The sequence below is a fragment of the Meriones unguiculatus genome, chromosome 4 (assembly GCF_030254825.1).
Source record: "Meriones unguiculatus strain TT.TT164.6M chromosome 4, Bangor_MerUng_6.1, whole genome shotgun sequence".
NCBI lineage: Eukaryota > Metazoa > Chordata > Mammalia > Rodentia > Muridae > Meriones > Meriones unguiculatus.
The window spans coordinates 115,498,461-115,517,070 of record NC_083352.1 but is presented as its reverse complement, the minus strand read 5'-3'; the positions used below and the strand labels follow the sequence as shown (position 1 = coordinate 115,517,070).

Genomic DNA, 18,610 nt, shown 5'->3' with positions numbered 1-18,610 from the left:
CCTTCTCTCTCATGGTCCGCTTTGTGGCTAGAAGACAGCTTGGTTGGAGGCAGGAGGATTCCCAGGGCTTCACAGCCACTCAGCCTAGCCTACTTGGTAAATTCCAGGCCAGCGAGATACCCGGTCTCAAAAATAATCAGAGGACAGTGCCTAAAGATCAATGCCTGAGGACTTAACACACGCACATGCGCGCCGAAGCACGGCGCATGCGCACTGTGCACACCTGCGTGCGCGCGCGCGCGCGCGCGCGCGCGCGCGCGCGCAGGTACCAAACGCACCACGAGCAACAAATACTTTCAAAACTGGTGTTACTATTAAGGCCCAGCCAGGCAAATCAGAAAAGTCTCTGGTTGGTGTGGAGACACGTTAAGCCCAGAACTCTCTGTGAGTTTGAGGCCACCCTGGTCTCCATATTGGGTTCCAGGCCAGGTAGAGCTACACAGTGAGATCCCGTCTCAAAAAAATAAAAACCATCAATCAGCAATAGTCTCTGTGTTTAAGTAGTGGTTTTCTCTATGAAACTTTGTTGGGATGTGTGTAATCCACACAGCTAAACGCGGAAGCCACAGATTCTGTCTTTGCAACTGTTCACCCATGTGACCAACACCTCCATCCAGGTGCATAAAGCTCCCACCCCCTCAGGAAGGTCCTTCTGCTCTTCCTGCGGTTCCCTTCTCCTGAAAAGAAGCATTTAGCACAGGTCCTGAGTCCATCTGAGAGGCCTACCAGAGAGCCGAGGTCGGCACTCCGCCCGGAAGTGAGAGCAGCCTCCCGGGGCAAGGCTGGCAAACCCGAAGCCGGCCTTGAGGGCAGGAGGAGAAGGAGCCTCACGATGCAAGGCCACCGGTCGCCCGGGGACACCAAACAGGGAGGGGAAGGGCAGCCCTCGAGATTCTGTGCAGTCACAACGGTGGAGGGCAGGGACGGGAGTCCTCCCTGTGTGAAGAGACGGTGAAGACCCTCTGAGCTCGTCCTCCTCCGGGCTCTCAGAGCTGCGCTAACTGGGTCTGGCTGGCTGAACCCAAGGAAGGCATCTGCACTGAGGTCCTTCCTGCTGCGTTGGAGCGGCAGAGGCAGCTGGCAGCACCATTGTCTAATGGGCATTTACCGTGTCCTGGTGCACCTGTTCGTGACCTTATGAAATGTGAGGTACTTGGAGGAATTCCTGCTCTACAGAGGGGAAACTGAGGCCAGAGAGGTAGAATTACAGCTACTATCGGTGCTGGGACCCTCAGAACCAGCTGAACTTTCTCCCCTGTCTTTTCTCTCCTCTTTTTTATCTATCCCTTCTCTCCTCTCTCCGTTTCTTCCATCTTGTCCTTTTTCCTTCCTAGAACAGCCCGCCCCTCCACCAGCATCTGGTCAGAGCAGGATCTTGCATTTCCTGAGTCTCCTGCCCCCAGCCCACCCCTAAGTCCCCACGTCACTAAGATCTGTATTGTTAGCGGTTTCAAATGGGCTTTGCTGGAGAAACCAGTAAAGTGGTGCTGCTCCCTAGTGACATTTGTAAGCACCAACAGCGGAGAGAGTGTCAGCAGATTAAAGTCCTGGGACGAGAGGTCACTGCTGCCCCCTGCTGCCCAGATGTAAAACTGCAGCCTGGTTGGAGAGGCTTGTCCTAAGCTTCAGGATGAGATGGTCATGGAAGAGATAGCTAGGTGTTGTTGTTGCTGTTTGTTTGTTTGTGGGATTGTTGTTGTTGTCGCCGTTTTTCTATTGGTGCTGATGTATTATTTAATCACAAGTCCCTGAGGCAGCGCACTTTGCTTATCTCCTGGACCAGTCCACTATGGGTGCCTTCTCCCATTGGCCACACTGCACAACCAGGAAGACCTTTGTCCAGCACAACCATGACTAAGCCACTCTGCCTAAACCCCTCTGAGATAGCCCTCCATCCCCACTGGACAAGATCTCAAGACTCCCAGACCTACTGACTGTATCTTCCAGGTCTGCGCGGAGACACCCCAGAGGGCTGAAGAGTCCCCTTGTGGCCAGATTCCCCGCTCTAGGCCTCTCTCCAGGCTGCTGGCTCTGACCCGGATAGCACTTGTAATCCCTGTGACTTCCAGCCTCATTTGTCTTCTAGGCTAACCTCCTCCGGCTTCCAACTAGATAAAGAGCCAACCCACGTGGAGCGTGATTGACAGGGCCCAGAAATGAGGAGACAAAGGAGGCAGTGATCAGAGGGAGGCTGGAATAGAGCATGCAGCTGTGACTCAAGCTGGCCTCACACCGTCTGCATTTCTGGGGGACTATAAGGCAGTGAGGGGGCAGGTAGTATCATTTAATGCCACTCAGGAAGCTGACACGATTTTACCAGGGCCTTGTAGCTAGCGCATTGTAGGCCCAGGATCTAACCCTATTCTCTGGCTCCAGAAACTTGTCCTTGAGCTCACCACATAGGCTGAGGGGGCTGGAAGAGGAGGAGGAAGCCAGTAGAATGTTTCTAAGGAGGGCCTGCAGCTGAGTCTTGGAGCATTCCGGAATGTTGGGCTCTTGGTACCTGGTGTTTGACCTTATAGCTATAACCTGAAACAATAGAGAGTGCTTAGGGGTCTGTAGTTTGATTGTCGTAAGAACCTACACGGTAAGTGTGTCGCTAGCACATGCTGTCTTAACAGGCCAGGCAAGCATTCTGCTCCTGGACGCGTCCATGGTGGCCCACCACTCCTCAGGGCACAGGGTGCTCTGCATCTACCTTGCAGACGGAGATGGAGAAGTCCCCTCTTCCCTAAAGGCCAGGCCTGGAGCCCACTTCAGGTGAGGCTCATCACTGTGTCTGTAAGAGAGTCTGGCAAACAGCGTCCTGCTGGGCAGGGGTCTCACAGAGTCAGCACCTCACTACGGAATCTGTGCTAGAATTAAGGGTGACAACAAGATTCTTGTTAGCAATCCGTTTAACCAGCTTACTCGGCTAAGCGGGGCTCTCCAGGCTGCTTGAATGGGACACTCCTGCCACACGCCAGCGGAGTGGCCAGCAGGCCACCCTCTGGCACCCTTGTCCCCTCTGGCTTCCTGCCATCACACTGCACGCTTGCCAAGAGTCTATTGGGTCTGTTTCCAAACTGGCCTGCACCAGCCACACTGATTTTTTTGTAAAGAGGCAATTGGATTAGCGATCCCATAAGCTGGTGAAATATGAGCACAAAAGGAAGAGATTTGTTTTCTATGAAAACTCAATAAAGACTTGTGGTTTAAAAACTGCTTCAAATTGAGCATGGAAGAAGAAGAAGAAGAAGAAGAAGAAGAAGAAGAAGAAGAAGAAGAAGAAGAAGAAGAAGAAGAAGAAGGAAAAGAAAAAAACAGAAAACTCCAGAAGAAATATCGCAGAGGCAGCTGGAGTGAGAGCTCAGTGGTTAAGAGCATGCGGTGCTCTTATGGAGGTCCTGGGTTCGATTTCCAGCACCACGTCAAGTGGTTCACAACTGCCTGTAACTCCAGCTCCAGGGGTCCAAAGTCTCTGCAGGCACCTGCACACCTGCATGCGCGCACGCACACATATGCATCTGTGCACACACAGACCACGTACATGCGCACACGTGCACACGATTAAAATAATAAAAAATAAACTTAAAAAGAAAGAGCCACAAGAATGTAGAGGGACTCCGCACTCCTGCTGTTCCATCATTTGCCTGCCAATCCCTGGGTATCCTTCACCTATGGGGGACGATGCGTGGCGTTGAGGAGCAGGACTAAACTCAAAGAATAGATTGGAAAACAAGGGTTTGCTTGTAATTGAATAAAACCCTCCAGGTGTATTCCACTTAAAAGAATCCCCTGGGGGTGGGGGATGGATGTCTGTGTTAGCTCTCGCTTGTCCTGGGTGCCCTGGGTCGAGGGTTCTGTTCCCACCTTCATCTAAGAATCTCAAGAGCTGGGTGTGATGATGCGCACCGGAAGTCCCGGCTCCTCGGGAAGCCAGCTTGGGCTGCGCAGGGAAGTCAAAGGCCAGCCTCGGCAATTTAGCGAGACCCTGTCTCAAAACACGACAAAGGACTTGTCGGTTGAGAACTTGCGTAGCGAGATTGAGAGTGGTTCAAGCTCCAGACATTAAAGAAAAAAAAAAATCCCTGCTGCTCTGAATAACTGACTAACCTCTAGTCCTGCTTGTGGATGTGTGGGCTTTAACAGTATCGTTATCCCCATTTCACAGGTGAGTAAACCGAGGCCCAGGGTAACTGGGGTTGGAACCAGCATACAAACCCAGCCAGCCTGGTTACCCAGCCTGTGCTCTCACCCTCTTTGCCGGTTCTGTCCAATTGAACGTTCCATGGGGAGGCAGGTGTTCTATTTCCCATCATGTCACTGTAGTGGCCAAACTTTTGAAGTGTCTGCTGCAATAAAGGAAAGGGATTCTTTTAGAACTTGTTTTATTGATTCTTTGACAAGCTCGTCAATGTAGATAATGCACTCTCATTTCCCTCTCCCCACTCCCCTAGACACCCCCAAGATATCCCACTCCCTTCTTTATATTCCTCTCTCTCTCTCTCTCTCTCTTCTTTCCCCTCTTAATAGCCCACTGTAGTGGTTTGAATAAGAATGTCTCCTATAGGCTCATATATCTGAATGCTTAGTCACCAGGGAGTAGAGTATTTGAAAGGATTAGAAGGATTAGGAGGTGTGGCCTTGTTGAAGGAAGTATGTCACTGCGGGGCGGGCTGGGGGGGGAGCTTTGAGGTTCAAAAGCCCAGACCAGGCCCAGGGTTGCTTTCTCTTTCAGCCTGTGGACCAGGATGTAGTGCTCAGTTACTGCTCCAGCACCACGCATGCCATCATGCCCCCTGCCAGGATGATACCAGACCAAGCCTCTGAAACTGTAAGAAAGCCCCCAGTTAAATGTTTTCCTTCCTAAGGGCTTCTTTGGTCATGGCGTCTCTTCACAGCAGTAGAACAAGAATCAAGACAGGAGTTGGGTATACCAGGAAGCAGGATATTGCCATGGCAGACCTGACCATGCTGTTTTCTGGACTAGAAAAGTGGTTGAATGTTTCAAGTGGGTCCATCCAAGGAGGAGCATGGACGATGGTGCTGAGGGAGATGTGAACTGTGATGGATTCAAGAAGTTTTAGAGGAGAAGAATATTAGTAAGTGGTCTGGAGACCATTTTGTGCTATTTTGGCTGTCTTCTGCCCTTGTCCTCTTCTGCCTTGTTGGCCTGATCTTGTGCAGGTGAGGTCATGAGAGCAATGGCCCTGCCATTTCCAGAAGACAGAATTTTACAGCCACCCCCTCCCCCCATCCTCTAGCTCTTACATTGTTTCTGTCCTCTCCACTGTGATGTTCTCTGAGCCTTTGTGTGTGTGTGTGGGGGGGGGGGGGTGTCTATACAGATTGTTCTAGTCAATACGGAGTATTAAGTTGTCACTTACTCTCTGCACTTTTGTCAGTTATGACTCTCCACATTAACTACTGACCACTGCAGGGAGAAGCTTCTCTGGCCCAGGCTGAGAATAGCACTAACGTATTGGCATAACCATAAATATTTGGAAGACACTTTGGCAACATGTTGGGTACCAAAACAGCCGTAGGATGCTCTCCCCTAGAACCTCTGGAGCCATGTCCAGGTTTATAGTACCAGGCACACATTTCTTCCTGTGGATCAGGTCCCAAATCAAATCCAAAAGCAGTTGGTTACCGCCATAACTTTCGTGCCACGATTGCAACGGTGGGCCCATCTTACCTGGCAAGTCGGTGTTGTAGGATGCAGGGTTGGTGGCAGAGCAATGCCGCTGATGCCCCCTCCCCCCAGAAAGCCTGCATAGCACCTTCCTTCTGTCACTGAACCAACACAGCAGGGAGAAAGTTTCCATGTCAGTTCCAGCTTCATTTCTCTGTGTCCTGAAGCCAAAACGTGCTGTGTCTTCAGAAGCGGGGTCTTAACATCTAGTTCTGGTGGGCAGTCAGGAGCAACGGCAACCTATGGCTGCTACTGGTATTTTTATTTCATAACCCGAGTGTTCTGGTGAAAGCATTGTCCACACAGACGAGGCAACCGTGTTCATAGTCATTCTGTATTTTAATTGTAACGTATAATTAGCTTATGAAGCAGTAGCTTTCCATACTGGCTTTTCCTTGAGTCTTTGGTTTTGGTTAATCCAGTTTCCATTCTCTCCTCTACCCTTACAAACTAAGTTCTTTCTTTCTTTCTTTCTTTCTTTCTTTCTTTCTTTCTTTCTTTCTTTCTTTCTTTTTTTTTTCATTGAGACACGGTCTTACTGTGTAACCCCGGCTGGCCTAGAACTCTCTGTAGACCAGGCTGGGTTGAACTTACAGAGATCCCCCGCTTCCCAAGGGCTAGGATTAAAGTCATCTACCACCAAGCCTGAACTAAAAAAATGTTAAAGATGTATTTTTTTTTAAATAAAATGTTTTAGATTTATTTATCTTGTGCGTGTGGATATTTCCCCTGCATACAGGTATGTGCATAACAAGGAGGTCGGAAGAGGGCATCACATTCCCCGGAACCGGAATTACAGCTGGTTATGAGCTCCGTGTGTGTGCTGGGAACCGAACCAGTGCCCTCCACAAAGAGCAGCGAATGCGTGTGGCTGCTGAGCCATCTCTCCAACCCGAGTGTAGAACTGGATTTCTAAGCATAGTGTAATTATAACAAATTTAAATATGAGTGGCCACATGTGACCAGTGGATGCAACATGGAGCTACTGCTCTATGCTGTGCAATTTTTAACACATGGCTTTCTGTGTGTGTGTGTGTGTGTGTATTCATGTGGGTCACATGTATGTGCAGGTACGTGTGCATGTATGTACTTATGCAGGCCAGAGGATAAGTTTGGCTGTTGGTCCCCAGACACCATTAACTTTTTTTTTTCTTTTGATGGAGTCTCTGACTGGCCTGGAGCTCATTCAAATTGACTGTATCTGCTGGCCCACAAGCTCCATTTCCCCATGCGATTACAGGCACGTGCTGCCGTGCCTGGCTTTTAACATGAGTGCTGAGGCTTGAACTCGGGTCCTTACACTTGCACGGCACGCAAACTACTGACTGAACCATCATCCCAGCCCCCAGCACTTGACTTCCTTGTCCAGCTTTTCCGTATCCTCTTGCCGTCTCTACGCCGCGTTGTCTTCTAGATCAGTCCTGGCCCTGTGATTTAGAAGGCTCCTGACTTCACTGCAGAGGAGAGGGCGGGGCTTTTCAGCAGCTGAGCTCTGGCTGCCACAGGGCAGCCAGAGTCACCTGCACCAGGGCCTGATAGACTCCTCCCTGCAGGGAAGTGTGGCTGCTTTGCAAGGAGGGTGCCCAGCAGGTGGCCCTCCAGTCCATGCCTTTTGGCCTGGTGACTTCTAAGCCTGAGTTTCCTCTTGTCTAGTGTGGGATCAAAGTACCTAGCCTATAGCCTCATTTTATGAGGGCTAACTAAAGGCGTGTCTGCTTCCTGCTTGGGTCCTAAGAGCATTAAAATCCAGGCGTGATGGCACATGCCTGTATTCTCAGAGCTCAGGAGGCTGAGGTGAGAGGAGTACGGGTTCAAGACCAGCCTGTACCACATAGGGAGATCTCCTTTCAAAAAAGAAAACCCAGGAAGTTTTCATTTACTCAGGAGGATCCTCCAATTCAGAACAAAGCTACAACAGGAAAAGGGGGGTGGAGTACTTAGAGAATGCATTAGTTACTTAGCTGTTGCTGTGGTAACGTACCATGACCAAGGCATCATACAGAAGGTTTGTTTGAGCTTATGTTTCCAGAGAGAGCCACACACGGAAAATGGAGTGAGCTGGAAACGGCTGTCTCTGAAACCTTAAAGCCTACCCCCCAGGGGCTGACCGCCTCTAGCAAGGCCACATTTCCTAAGCCTACCCAGACAGCACCATCCACTGGGGACCAAGTCTAGGGAGGCCATTCTCATTCAAACCACCACAGAGAGAAGCAAAGTTTGAAAACTTCTTTACCGTGAAAATTCTAAAATGCACACAGACATAGAGAGAATAATTTGACAACCCTCGGTGTTCCTTTGGTATGCTTTTCTTTGTTTGTTGTTTGCTTTGATTTATTTTGAAACAGGGTCTACTGTGTAGTAGACTGGCTGTGCTAAACTTGCTCTGTAGACCAGGCTGGCCTCACACTTCCAGAGATCCACCTGCTTTTCTGCTGGGATTAAAGGTGTGTGCCGCCATGGCAGATTTTTACTATTAACCGTCAGCAAAGTAAAAAATTATTAGTGAGTAGTAACCTAACAGCATCGACCCTCGAGCTGCTGGAGAACAAGCCTCAGTGGCCCTAAGTAAAGGCTCCCAGACAAGTGTCAGGACTGCAGCCAGAGAGGGAACATGCTCACACAGTTGCCATTTGCCCCCTAAATAAAATCCTGGGAACAGTGGTACCTTCCAGTGTGGATGTGACTGCAGATTCTCTCTCTCTCTTGTTCTCCAGAAGTGATTAATGTTTGTCTTCCAGTGGCCACAACATTTGGGACATCTCCTAACCTATCCTGTCATCAACACCCTTTGCTTAGGGAGAGGTGGCTTTTCATGTTGCACAGTCCAGATCCTGGAGTTGGGACAGTCAGGCTGCAGACAAGCCACTGCTGTTCTCTTAGGAGCATCCAACGATGTCCCCTGGGGTGAAAACAGCCGATTCTGTTAAGGGGAACAGAGAGGGATCTTACCATGGGAAAGGTCTGAGCCTGCTGGCCTCCTGGAAAATCACTGAGCTGCATTCTAACTGGAAAAATCAATTTCTTAGGATCCCCAAAGCCCTTCAGAATGAGCAATTAGAAAGGGGCAGGGAAGACACAGGTTGGGTGGAGGGGTGCTGTTGCTTGCTGGTGAGACTCTGTATTGTATTGTATCTGTATTTCTTTGGTCCTGACTAGAATCCTGTCAGGAAGATATTCATACCCATCTGCTAGGGCAGAGATGGTCAAACCAGGGCTCAGAGAGCTGAAGTCACATGTCTAAGATGGCTCCCAGGCACGGCTCTCTCAGATAACTAACTATTCCATCCTGGGCCCTTATGCATCACTTGTTCTCGTGTGGCCTTGGATGAGTCCTTTCTCTTATTCTGAGCCTCAGCTTCCTTTCCACAACATGGGAGTGGCAAAGGCTGCCAGCATTAAAGGAACATCCAGCCTTACTGAACGGCTGTAAGTATTATGCTAGCACCAGGGGACAGAGGAAAATCACCAGGTTTCCTCAGGTCCCCAAGCGGGGTGAGCAGGAGGGTAGACAGAAGGAGGGGAGCTGAGAGGAGTGCCTTAGGGAGTTCTGTTTTTGGTGTCTGCTCAGCAGATGACTTTCCAAGCTGAGAAACACACATACACAAACTCTAGCCTCCTCTGGCTTAAAATAGAGCTGCTGAACCAAAAATGCCAAGCACAGGAAAAAGTCACCTGCCTGGCGGGACCAAACGGTGTCTCCGTGGCCCCAATTATCCCCACTCCAGCGGGACACCTGACAAGACACCTCTCAGCTTTGTGTCACAGGGTCCTCACAGTGGTGGGACAGCTCTACCAAGGTTCTTGTAGACACCCTGCAGATGAAGAAAGCAAGGTCTCCAAGGCCGGTGGAAGGCTGACATGTCCAACAGCACCCCGGTGCCCTCGGAACCTGAGTACCCCCTTTTCAAGTCCTGCCTCAGACAGGACTACAGGGACGTGGCAGGTGGGCAGCTCTTATTTCCTGACCTGTAGCAGGGATAATGTGGCAATGCCCAGCACACATGGGGCACCAGAGCCTCTGTCCGGCCTCTCTTCTGTCTCTGAAAACAGAGTTCCTGGCATCTGCAGACACACAGTTTTGACAAGTGGAGGAAACAAGACTAGCAGCTCAGGGGCCTCTGAGAAGTGGCACACCACAGCTTCTCTAAAGGTCCTCTGTGGGGCACATTGGAGTCTTGGTTCTCACATGGGGAAACCGAAGCCTGGAGAAGGGGAAATGTTCTGCCTGTGGCCAGGTAGAAAGCAGAGGAGGAGGAGGAATTCCAGCTTAAGTCTCTGTGGATCTCAGCTGTGCTCAGGGTCGTCCTCTCAACCCTCTTTCTCCCCATGCTCCCCAAACCTACTCGTCCCCTTCTTCAGTGGGGTGCCCTGCCCCCACCCCGAGCCTCCTGCCCAGGTTTCTGTCTCTCTAATGCAGGAAAGAATCAGAAAAACAAACTTGCTGATGCTCTTGCTAAAAATAAAGTCGCGGCAACTGTGTTAGCTCTCCCGCGTCAGCACCCCGCTTCTGGGCCACTTGGCTGCCATCCTGATGCTCTCTGGGGGTGATGGCGTGCAAATCTTTCTCTAGAGGCACTGAGCCCCAATTCCACTGCAGAACTGAGGTCCTGCAGGCCAGGGTCCACTCATTGTGGTAGCAACAAGCACGGGAACCCGAGATTGATCCCTGGTAACCTACTCTTTCAGTCAGGTGTGGTGGCATGTGCTTGTAATCCCAGATGAGGAGGTCATGACCAGGCGACCTTTGGGGCCAGCTAGCCCGAACTGGAGAACCCTGAATCCTAAGAGAGATCTTGTCTCAAGAAAATAAAGAGGTGAATGGCCCTCGAGCAGCAACATTCAGAATTGACATCTGGACTCTAAACACATGCACACACGTGCACACATTCCCCCCCACATGCAAATCCACATCCCTCCTCCCCCCCCCAAAAAAGAAGAGCTTTCTCTTTGTCTCAACATGGTCCTCCTTGGGCTAGAATAAAGGTGGCAGGAGTGTCCACACTCCCTCCTGGAGATTAAACAGGGACCTCTCTCCTGCCTGCTTCCAGCTTCTGGATGTCGCCCACTTTGCCTCCCCTCAGGGTCCCTCCTCCCGAGATCAGGCTGAGCTGCCTACGCTGTCATCTCCCTGGGTATCCCTCCTGCCTTCATCTTCCAGGTACAGAAACCCTCCTGGTAATGATGGCCCCGCCTGGAGATTCGAGATCATCTCCGCTGTGGAGGCAAGCTGACCTCAGCTTCCCTTTGATGGGGTGTAGGAATCCCTGGGGGCCGTTCTTACACTACAATAGTTCCTTTTGAGACAGAAAAATAAATAAACAAACAAACAAAAGCAAAACCAGCATTCTACAGATGGTGAGCTTGACCCAGCCCAAGCTCTGGAAGCAATGGAAGTGAGCTGCTCCTAATCCACACTTCCAACTGCGGCTAGGTTTGTGCTGTCCGTATGTGAGTGTGAGTGTGAGTGCTGGCGACCAAATGATGGTCCCTGGGGCTGGTGCACACTCGGAATGTAAGGGTCACACGGTGGTGGGAGGAATGGAAGATGGCAGGTACTCGGAGGCCTCCGGGAGCTCAGAGGAGACCGTCGGGAGGTATTGGGGAGCAAGTGCAGCAGAGTGGCTGGGGAGTGAGCCAGCTGAGTTGGGGTGATTAAGCACCTCACTTGATACCTGTATGGCACTGCTGTGGTGCCTGGCCCCTGGCAGGGAGGCAATACATGACGGCGGAGAGGGATGGGGAGACGGCTGCGATGAGTCAAGCAAGAGTTTAAGGTAGGAACTGAGAGTTGCCGGTGGGTGGAGCAAGCAAGTGTGAGAAGCTATAGGCCTGAGCAGCCGTGATGATATCAATGCTGCCTTGGACACCCTGGAAGGCCAGCTGTCGCCAACAGCAGCTGGTGCCACACCCGAAGTCTCCATACAGGTACACGTGTGAAAAATGTGTCTTTTTGTTGCTTGGAGACAGGAGTGGGCTCCTTGAGAAGGAGAAGAATCATGGAAGGCTTCCCAGACACCGAGCAGCTCAGGCCATACCCTGAGGCCATCCTGAGTCCTTCCCTCTGCCCCCACACCCAGATTCACCAGTCACTCTTGACCTGTGAATCACAAATGATTCAGATATCAATGACAGATAGACCCCCTCCTCCCCCCAAACTCTCTGACCCTGACATAATGGATCAGAAGTTCAAAACAGTCAGTCTGGACAGCTGACAGCCTTGCTGTGCTCTTTGGGGTACTTCATCCTGCCTGCCGGGGAGGGAAAGGAGTGGCATGGAGGAGGGCTTTAGAGATCAGCCCTGGGAGTAACTTGTCAGTTCTGCAAGGATCCACCGGCTAAAGTTTGGGCTGGTGAGGCCTCTTGATGCCAGGGAGCTTAAGCAACGTGACTTGCAGTGTGCCCAGCTCTCAAATGTATCTCAGGCCACCTGCTTCTGTTCCTCTGTTGTCCAAGGCTAGCCCCCTTCGCCTGTATCTGGGTGTTCTTTGCTCTCTGCCATCTTTCCTTTTCCACATGGCAGCCTCCTGGTGTTCCTGAGGTCTGATGGTGACACATGGTGTCATTTAACCCAGTCTGGATTTGAACTCCTGATCTACCTGCCTCTGCCTCCCAAGGGCTGAGATTACAAGTGTGGACTGCCATGCCTCATTCTGGTGCCTTTAAAAAAAACAAAACAAAACAACAAACAAACAAAAACAGATTATGGTGGAATTGTGTGTATTCCATGGTTTTCGATTGTCCTGACGGATCAGCCTGGAATCTTCGAAGGTGGCTCAGTGGTTAGGAGCACTGCCTGCCCTTCCAGAGGACGAGGGTTTGGTTCTCAGCACCCTGGTGGCGGCTCACAACCGTCTGTAACTCCAGTTCCAGGAGACCCTACCCTCTTCTGGCCTCCACGGGCACTGTGCAGGCGGCCCGCAGATATGCATACCGGCAAACAGAAAGTAAAAATTAAATTAAAAACGAATGTGCAGAAGTCGCTTCTGTCCGTTTCTCCCGCCTCTCTCCCCAGCCTGCACCCCAGTTCTCTTGGCACCAGCCATGGCGGCTTCTCTGGTGTCCGACGCTGTTGTCTGCCACCAAGTCACCTTCCTTCTGCTTTAGCGAAGAACCTACATGTGTGGCCTGGATTTCCTCTCCCTGGATGACTTGGCATGTGCTTCCCCAAGCACTATTTTCCTCCTCTGTCACACTTGTCTTAAGGTATCCTTTTGCTCATTTATCATCCTCCCTGCCTGCTGGCAGGCCCGTTCTACTCTCAGAATGCTGGGCACCCCGGGCGTTTGGTAAATATTTGCTAGATGACAGAGGTGGCTAGACCTCCCAAGTCCTAGGGCGAGTTCGGGATGGAGGAGGGCCTTTTGTACACCTGGGCCCGGTCTCTGGTCCAGACGTCCCTACAGACACCTGCGTGGGGTAGGGCGGGGAGTGTGGGAGAGCTCAGAGCCCGCCCCCCTGCTGTGCGCGGCGGCGGGGGGGGGGGGATGGAGCGGCGGGCGCCGTCGGGGCGCACCGAGAGGTCGGGACTCTGAGCCGGCGGGACGCGATGAGGAAGCAGAGCGCGCGCACCGCCGCGCTCATCCTGTGCATCCTGTCCTACCTGCTGGTGGGCGCCGCCGTCTTCGATGCCCTGGAGTCCGAGGCGGAGCGCAGCCGGCAGAGGCTGCTGGCTCGGAAGCGGGGCGAGTTCCGCAGAAAGTACCGCTTCTCCGCCGACGACTACCGCGAGCTGGAGCGGCTGGCGCTGCAGGCCGAGCCACACCGCGCCGGCCACCAGTGGCGCTTCGCGGGCTCCTTCTACTTCGCCATCACGGTCATCACCACCATCGGTGAGTTCCCCGCCGCCCCCACCCCGAGCCTCCCCACTGCCCCGCTCAGTCCCGATCTCTCCTCGGGTGCAGCCCCACCTCCGCCCCTGTCCCACCAAGTGACTTTGGAAGGGACACGCCAGCTCGCGGAGGCTCATTTGCCTTGTCGTGCGTTGGGAGGAAGGGGGCCAATCCGCTGTTGCAGGACTGTAGGCATCTGTTGAGGGTTTGTCTGGAGACTGTGGTTAGAAGAAATCCCGGGCTCTTGGATTGTGTCGGCTGTGTAACCTTAGATAAGTTTCTTGACTTCTCTGAGCCACGGTGTTCTTTAAAAACTAGGGAGGCTAAACTTGTGAGGGGGAGGGGGGAATGCCAGCTCCCCAGTAGAGAATATTATTAAGGAGATAATGTGTGCAGATCGTTTTAGCATAGGGCCTGACCCACAGAAAACACTATGAAAATAAGATTTAAAAAAAATATATATATAGTAGCAATTATTCTGTTAACCCCTTGACAACAGCTCGCTCCTTTGCCTTCTGACTCCTATGTGGCTAGCGTCCTAGCGCCTAATGGGCATCCAGTTGTTAAGGGAATGACTAATTACCAAAACCTTTGACCTCACGTGGGGGCGTCCAGAATTGCTCCCGTGCATAACATATCATCTGGACTCCAGCTGTTGCCATAGCCACCTCTGCCAGGACCTGAGAGTCTGAGCCCCGGGAACCTGCAAAGGAGAGAAGCGGATTGTCCAGGGCTTCCGACCTGCTGGCTACTTGGGGCCAGGCTGCAGCTGTAGTTGCCAGGTGTCCCTGTGGCCTCAGATGAGCAGACCAGAAGCCCACACCTTGGAGAATGCACCTGTGTAGGAGCCATGGCTTTAAGCACACCTGCAACCCAAAGCCTGCGTTCTGGGCACCTCCTGCCACCTGCCTTCTCAGGCAAGTGATGGTGCCCCCTTGATGCCGTTTTGTCAAAGGCAAAAAGCAGATGTTCTACCTTGCCGGGTGAATGCCAGGCTTAAAGTGAGGTCAGGTGTGTAAAGAGCTCAGCATGGTGCCCTGGACTGTGCAGCCACTATTTGCTAGTAATGATTTATTATTTGCTAAGTAGAGAGCCAGCTCCCACTCAACACTTCTGCCCTCTCTTGTCTCCAAGCCCCAACCTCAAGACCCTCCCATTTGTCATGCCTACAGAGGTTGTGCCTTGTCTGAAGCTTTTGTCCCTCTGCCCTTTTCCTTGTTCTCCGAAGGCCTAACAGCCAGGTTTGGCTTCCTCACTCACTGAACTAAAACCCAAGCTAGGGAAGGAAACAGAAACAAACAAACAAACAAACCCAACCAAACAAAAACAAAAAGGAATAGAAAATGGAAATATTTCCTTTTCTGGCCACTTGGGGGCGCCACCACCTGCTTTATGGTACTGTCTGCTTAAAAACAAAACAAAACAAAACAAAACCTCGCAGGAAGCCAGGCCCCTGAGGTGCAGAAGCTCAGGTTCTGCAGTAGCAGAAGAAAGGCATCAAGGAGCACAGAGGAGCTGGGGCTAATAGCTCAGGCTCTGGGACCTTTGCACAAGTTCCCCCTTCTGATCCTGGGTTCTTTATCACAAAGCAGGGTTAATGGTGTTATCACATAGTCACTGGGGCCAAATGAGAGAATCGGTGTAGAGTGCCATGCATGTGCTGCTGCCGTTACTCATTTTCCTCTGCGCAAGTCTGGCATAGCGCGAGGAGATGAAGGCGGCACTCCCTGGCCTGTTAGTCTTCGGAGGGCTCTGTCTCCCTCTATCTTCCCCCTCCTCCCGTCTGCTCTGAGTCAGTTAACTGTGCCTATGCAGAGAGAGGATGGGTGACTCAGGATGTACAGAAATAGCTTCCATGCCTCCTGCCCTCAAGGAGCTCAGAGGAGTGATGGGCAGAGGGTATCCCTCCCCTGGGACTACGAGGAGGCTTTAACTGCTCATGTGATATCGAGATTTTTGAATATTATATGTTCACGTTGAATGTTTCATAGAGTAGCAAGGGGTGCAGAATGAAAAGGAAACTAGCTCTTGCCCTTCCCCCCATTTTCCTGGAAGTATTATTTATTGGCGTGTATTAATTGTACAGAACAATGGCATCTCCTGAGACACTTCACACAGATTCATCAGGTACTCTGATTATACGCACCCACTTCTTTCTGTCATCTTCCTCCCCTGGAATCCTCCTCTTCCCAAGTGCTCCCTCTTCTATTTTCCATGTCACATTTAAAAACTCTAGCCTCCACATGAAAGAGGAAACATGTCACCTTTCGTCCCTCTGAATCTCTATCCTGTCTCTTAACCCACCCATTCATCGCCCTGGTTCACATATGTCTTACCTGTCTCTTGCATACTTCCAGCCACATGCTCTGTGTGTGTGTTCCTTTAAACACCACATGGGTCATGTGGATGTTATAGTGCAGCTACTATTCTAACTATCCTACCCTTTTCATTTAGTATATCCTTTGGTTGTGTGTGTGTGTGTGTGTGTGTTTTGAGACAGAGCCTCGTGTAGCCTAGACTGGCTTCAAAAATCACTGTGTAGGTGAGAATGACAGAGTACGTTTGGTCATCCTGCCTCAGCCTCCCAAGTGCTGGGAACACAGGTGTGTGTCACCATGCTTGCCTTTTAGGTGGTACTGGGAATTGAACCTGGGGCATCGTGCATGCTCGTCAAACACTCTATCAACTGAGCTATATCTCAGACCCTGATTTAGTTTATCTTAGTGCTGTTTTATGTCAACCCTAAAGAGCCATGAAGGCTGACCGGGTGGCAAAGGTGAGGAGGGATTTGAAGGGAGCATGGGCCTGGGAAGGGGAGAGAAGCCAGTCCAAGGAGGAAGAAATATGAAAGAAGGCGTGTGTAGGAGCTGACTTCCGAGTAGGGAAACAACAGGGTGTACCTGGAGAGTGTGGGTGTAGAAGGGGAAGTCTGGAGACTGGGGAGATGAGAGGAAGGGTGAGGCCAGTGAGGGGGGAGGTGAGCAGAGGGGTGAGGCTGAGGAGTGGGGAGGTGAGGGGCAGAGTGAGGCTGGGCGGTCAGGGAGAGGAGGAGCTGGGGGCTCCTTGTGAGCATTGGGACTGTACCCTGTAGGCTAGGAAGCCACAGAAGGCTTGTCTCCCTGCCCTCTCCACCAGCTGATAACTTGCTCAGATTCACATTTTCTGTACCTGTCTGATAACTGCAGATCAAGCCACAGAAGCCTTCCTGTACCGCCCAAATTCTTCATGCCCTTCTGCAGTCCTTCACTAGGGCAGGCAGCTGCAGAGCTGTTCTGTCTCTCTAACTGTTGCTTCCAGAGCATCCTGTCACTGGGTCTATGCTTTGGGGCTGGGCTTCCTCCACTGAGCAAAATCAACTTAAGATCCATCCTTCGCTACCGCTAGGAACAGAAGATGGCCCAACAGAATTCGGTGGTTCTAAAGGACCAGCGGTCCATTATCCACCCCTAGGGTGGAGGGACACGCGGGGGTTCAGAGTATGGGGATGACGTAGGAAGAGCTTGGAGCTGCTGGGGACAGGCAGGCCCAGGGTTGAGAGCACCTTGGGGCAGTGGGCTCTCAGCACTTCGTTTCTCTTCCCTCACAGGGTATGGCCATGCTGCACCAGGGACGGAATCGGGCAAGGTGTTCTGCATGTTCTATGCCCTCCTGGGCATTCCCCTGACGCTAGTCACCTTCCAGAGCCTGGGTGAGCGTCTGAACGCTCTGGTGCGGTGCCTGCTGCTGGCGGCCAAGCGCTGCCTGGGCCTGCGGCGGCCGCACGTTTCCGCAGAGAACATGGTAGTGGCCGGGCTGCTGCTGTGCGCCGCCACCCTGGCCCTAGGCGCCGCCACCTTCGCCCACTTCGAGGGCTGGACCTTCTTCCACGCGTACTACTACTGCTTCATCACCCTCACCACCATCGGCTTCGGCGACTTCGTGGCGCTGCAGAGAGACGAGGCGCTGCAGAGGAAGCCGCCCTATGTGGTCTTCAGCTTCCTCTACATCCTGCTGGGGCTCACGGTCATCGGTGCTTTCCTCAACCTGGTGGTCCTGCGCTTCCTCGCCAGCGCCGACCCCCCTGAGCGCTCAGTCCCCCGCGCCAGCGCGTTCCGCAGGGGGGCGCCCGAGAGCCGCGTCCGCTTCAGGGCCTCCACCAGCATCTCTCACCGCTCCCATCAGCTGGAGGCCTGGGCCTGTGACAACCCTGCCTTCTCGCCTCCCCTGAGTCCAGAAGCCGTGCACCACTGCCGCAGCAGCTCAGACAGACCCCGAGCCCGGAGAAGGTCCATCTGACAGTACCTACCCGGGCCAAGCCTGGCCAATGTCTAGCCCCATCTTTTAGCAAACCCACCCTTCCTCCGGCTTGGAGAAGACCGCGGCTCCCGTTCCCATCTGTGGATCATCCCTTCTAGAAATACACGAATGCTGCACTAACAGCACAAGCAGACTCTACAGTCACCTGGAGGTGGAGGTGTAAACTGTTTAGTCTAAAATTGTAGGAAGATGTGGCCATCAGCCCATAGGAGGGATGGCGCCCCTATCTGGCCCTTCAAAAGATGACAAGGGGCTAACTAGCGTCTGCTCTGAAGAGGACATTGACACCTTGCAGGAGAAAGGCATAACTTTAAACACCAGAATTCCTCTACAGTGAGCCTGGATGCTAGAAGCACAGAGAGAGAGACAGACTGAAGGGAACTTGTGACTCACAGTGGACAGTTTCTGCACTATATAGATGACAACATTCTCTTTGCCCTCCCTGAGGAGTGGAATTAGCCCATGTGTAAATGGTTGTCCCCACTGTCAAGTAGATGCCTTGTCCCTCCCTGGCCAGCCCCCTTTGGATGAAGGGGATGGCCCTCCCCATGTCATCACCTATAGGCAGCTCAGAGCTGTGGGATAAATTTCACTCTGGGTCCCACCAATCACCAGCAACGTGTCATTGGGATCCTCATCACTCTCCTGAGCCTTAGCTTCTCCACCGGTAAGACAGGGTTTATTTGAAGACCCCGCTTCACATGGGGACCTGTGGCAGAGCTTCCTGATGCTTCTGTCCACAGAGGATATTAGTAAGCCCATAGGAGGCACCTTGGCATCCTAGAGCACTCGCCCCTTAAAATACCAG

General features: G+C 52.1%; 1 protein-coding gene across 1 annotated transcript; it reads left to right on the top strand.

Annotated features, from left to right (window-relative positions):
* Positions 1-13,002: 13,002 nt before the first annotated feature.
* On the top strand, positions 13,003-18,599 carry Kcnk15 (potassium two pore domain channel subfamily K member 15). Its single transcript, XM_021636332.2, has 2 exons — positions 13,003-13,506; positions 17,093-18,599. The coding sequence occupies exons 1-2, from the start codon at positions 13,224-13,226 to the stop codon at positions 17,779-17,781; spliced, it is 972 nt and encodes a 323-aa protein (XP_021492007.1). The 5' UTR covers positions 13,003-13,223; the 3' UTR covers positions 17,782-18,599.
* Positions 18,600-18,610: the final 11 nt, after the last annotated feature.

Bases quoted from the DNA above. Each gene is read 5' to 3' on its own strand.
- Kcnk15 (XM_021636332.2), top strand. From the start codon at position 13,224: ATGAGGAAGCAGAGCGCGCGCACCGCCGCGCTCATCCTGTGCATCCTG. The intron at 13,507-17,092 runs GTGAGTTCCCCG...CTTCCCTCACAG, and splicing joins CACGGTCATCACCACCATCG to GGTATGGCCATGCTGCACCA.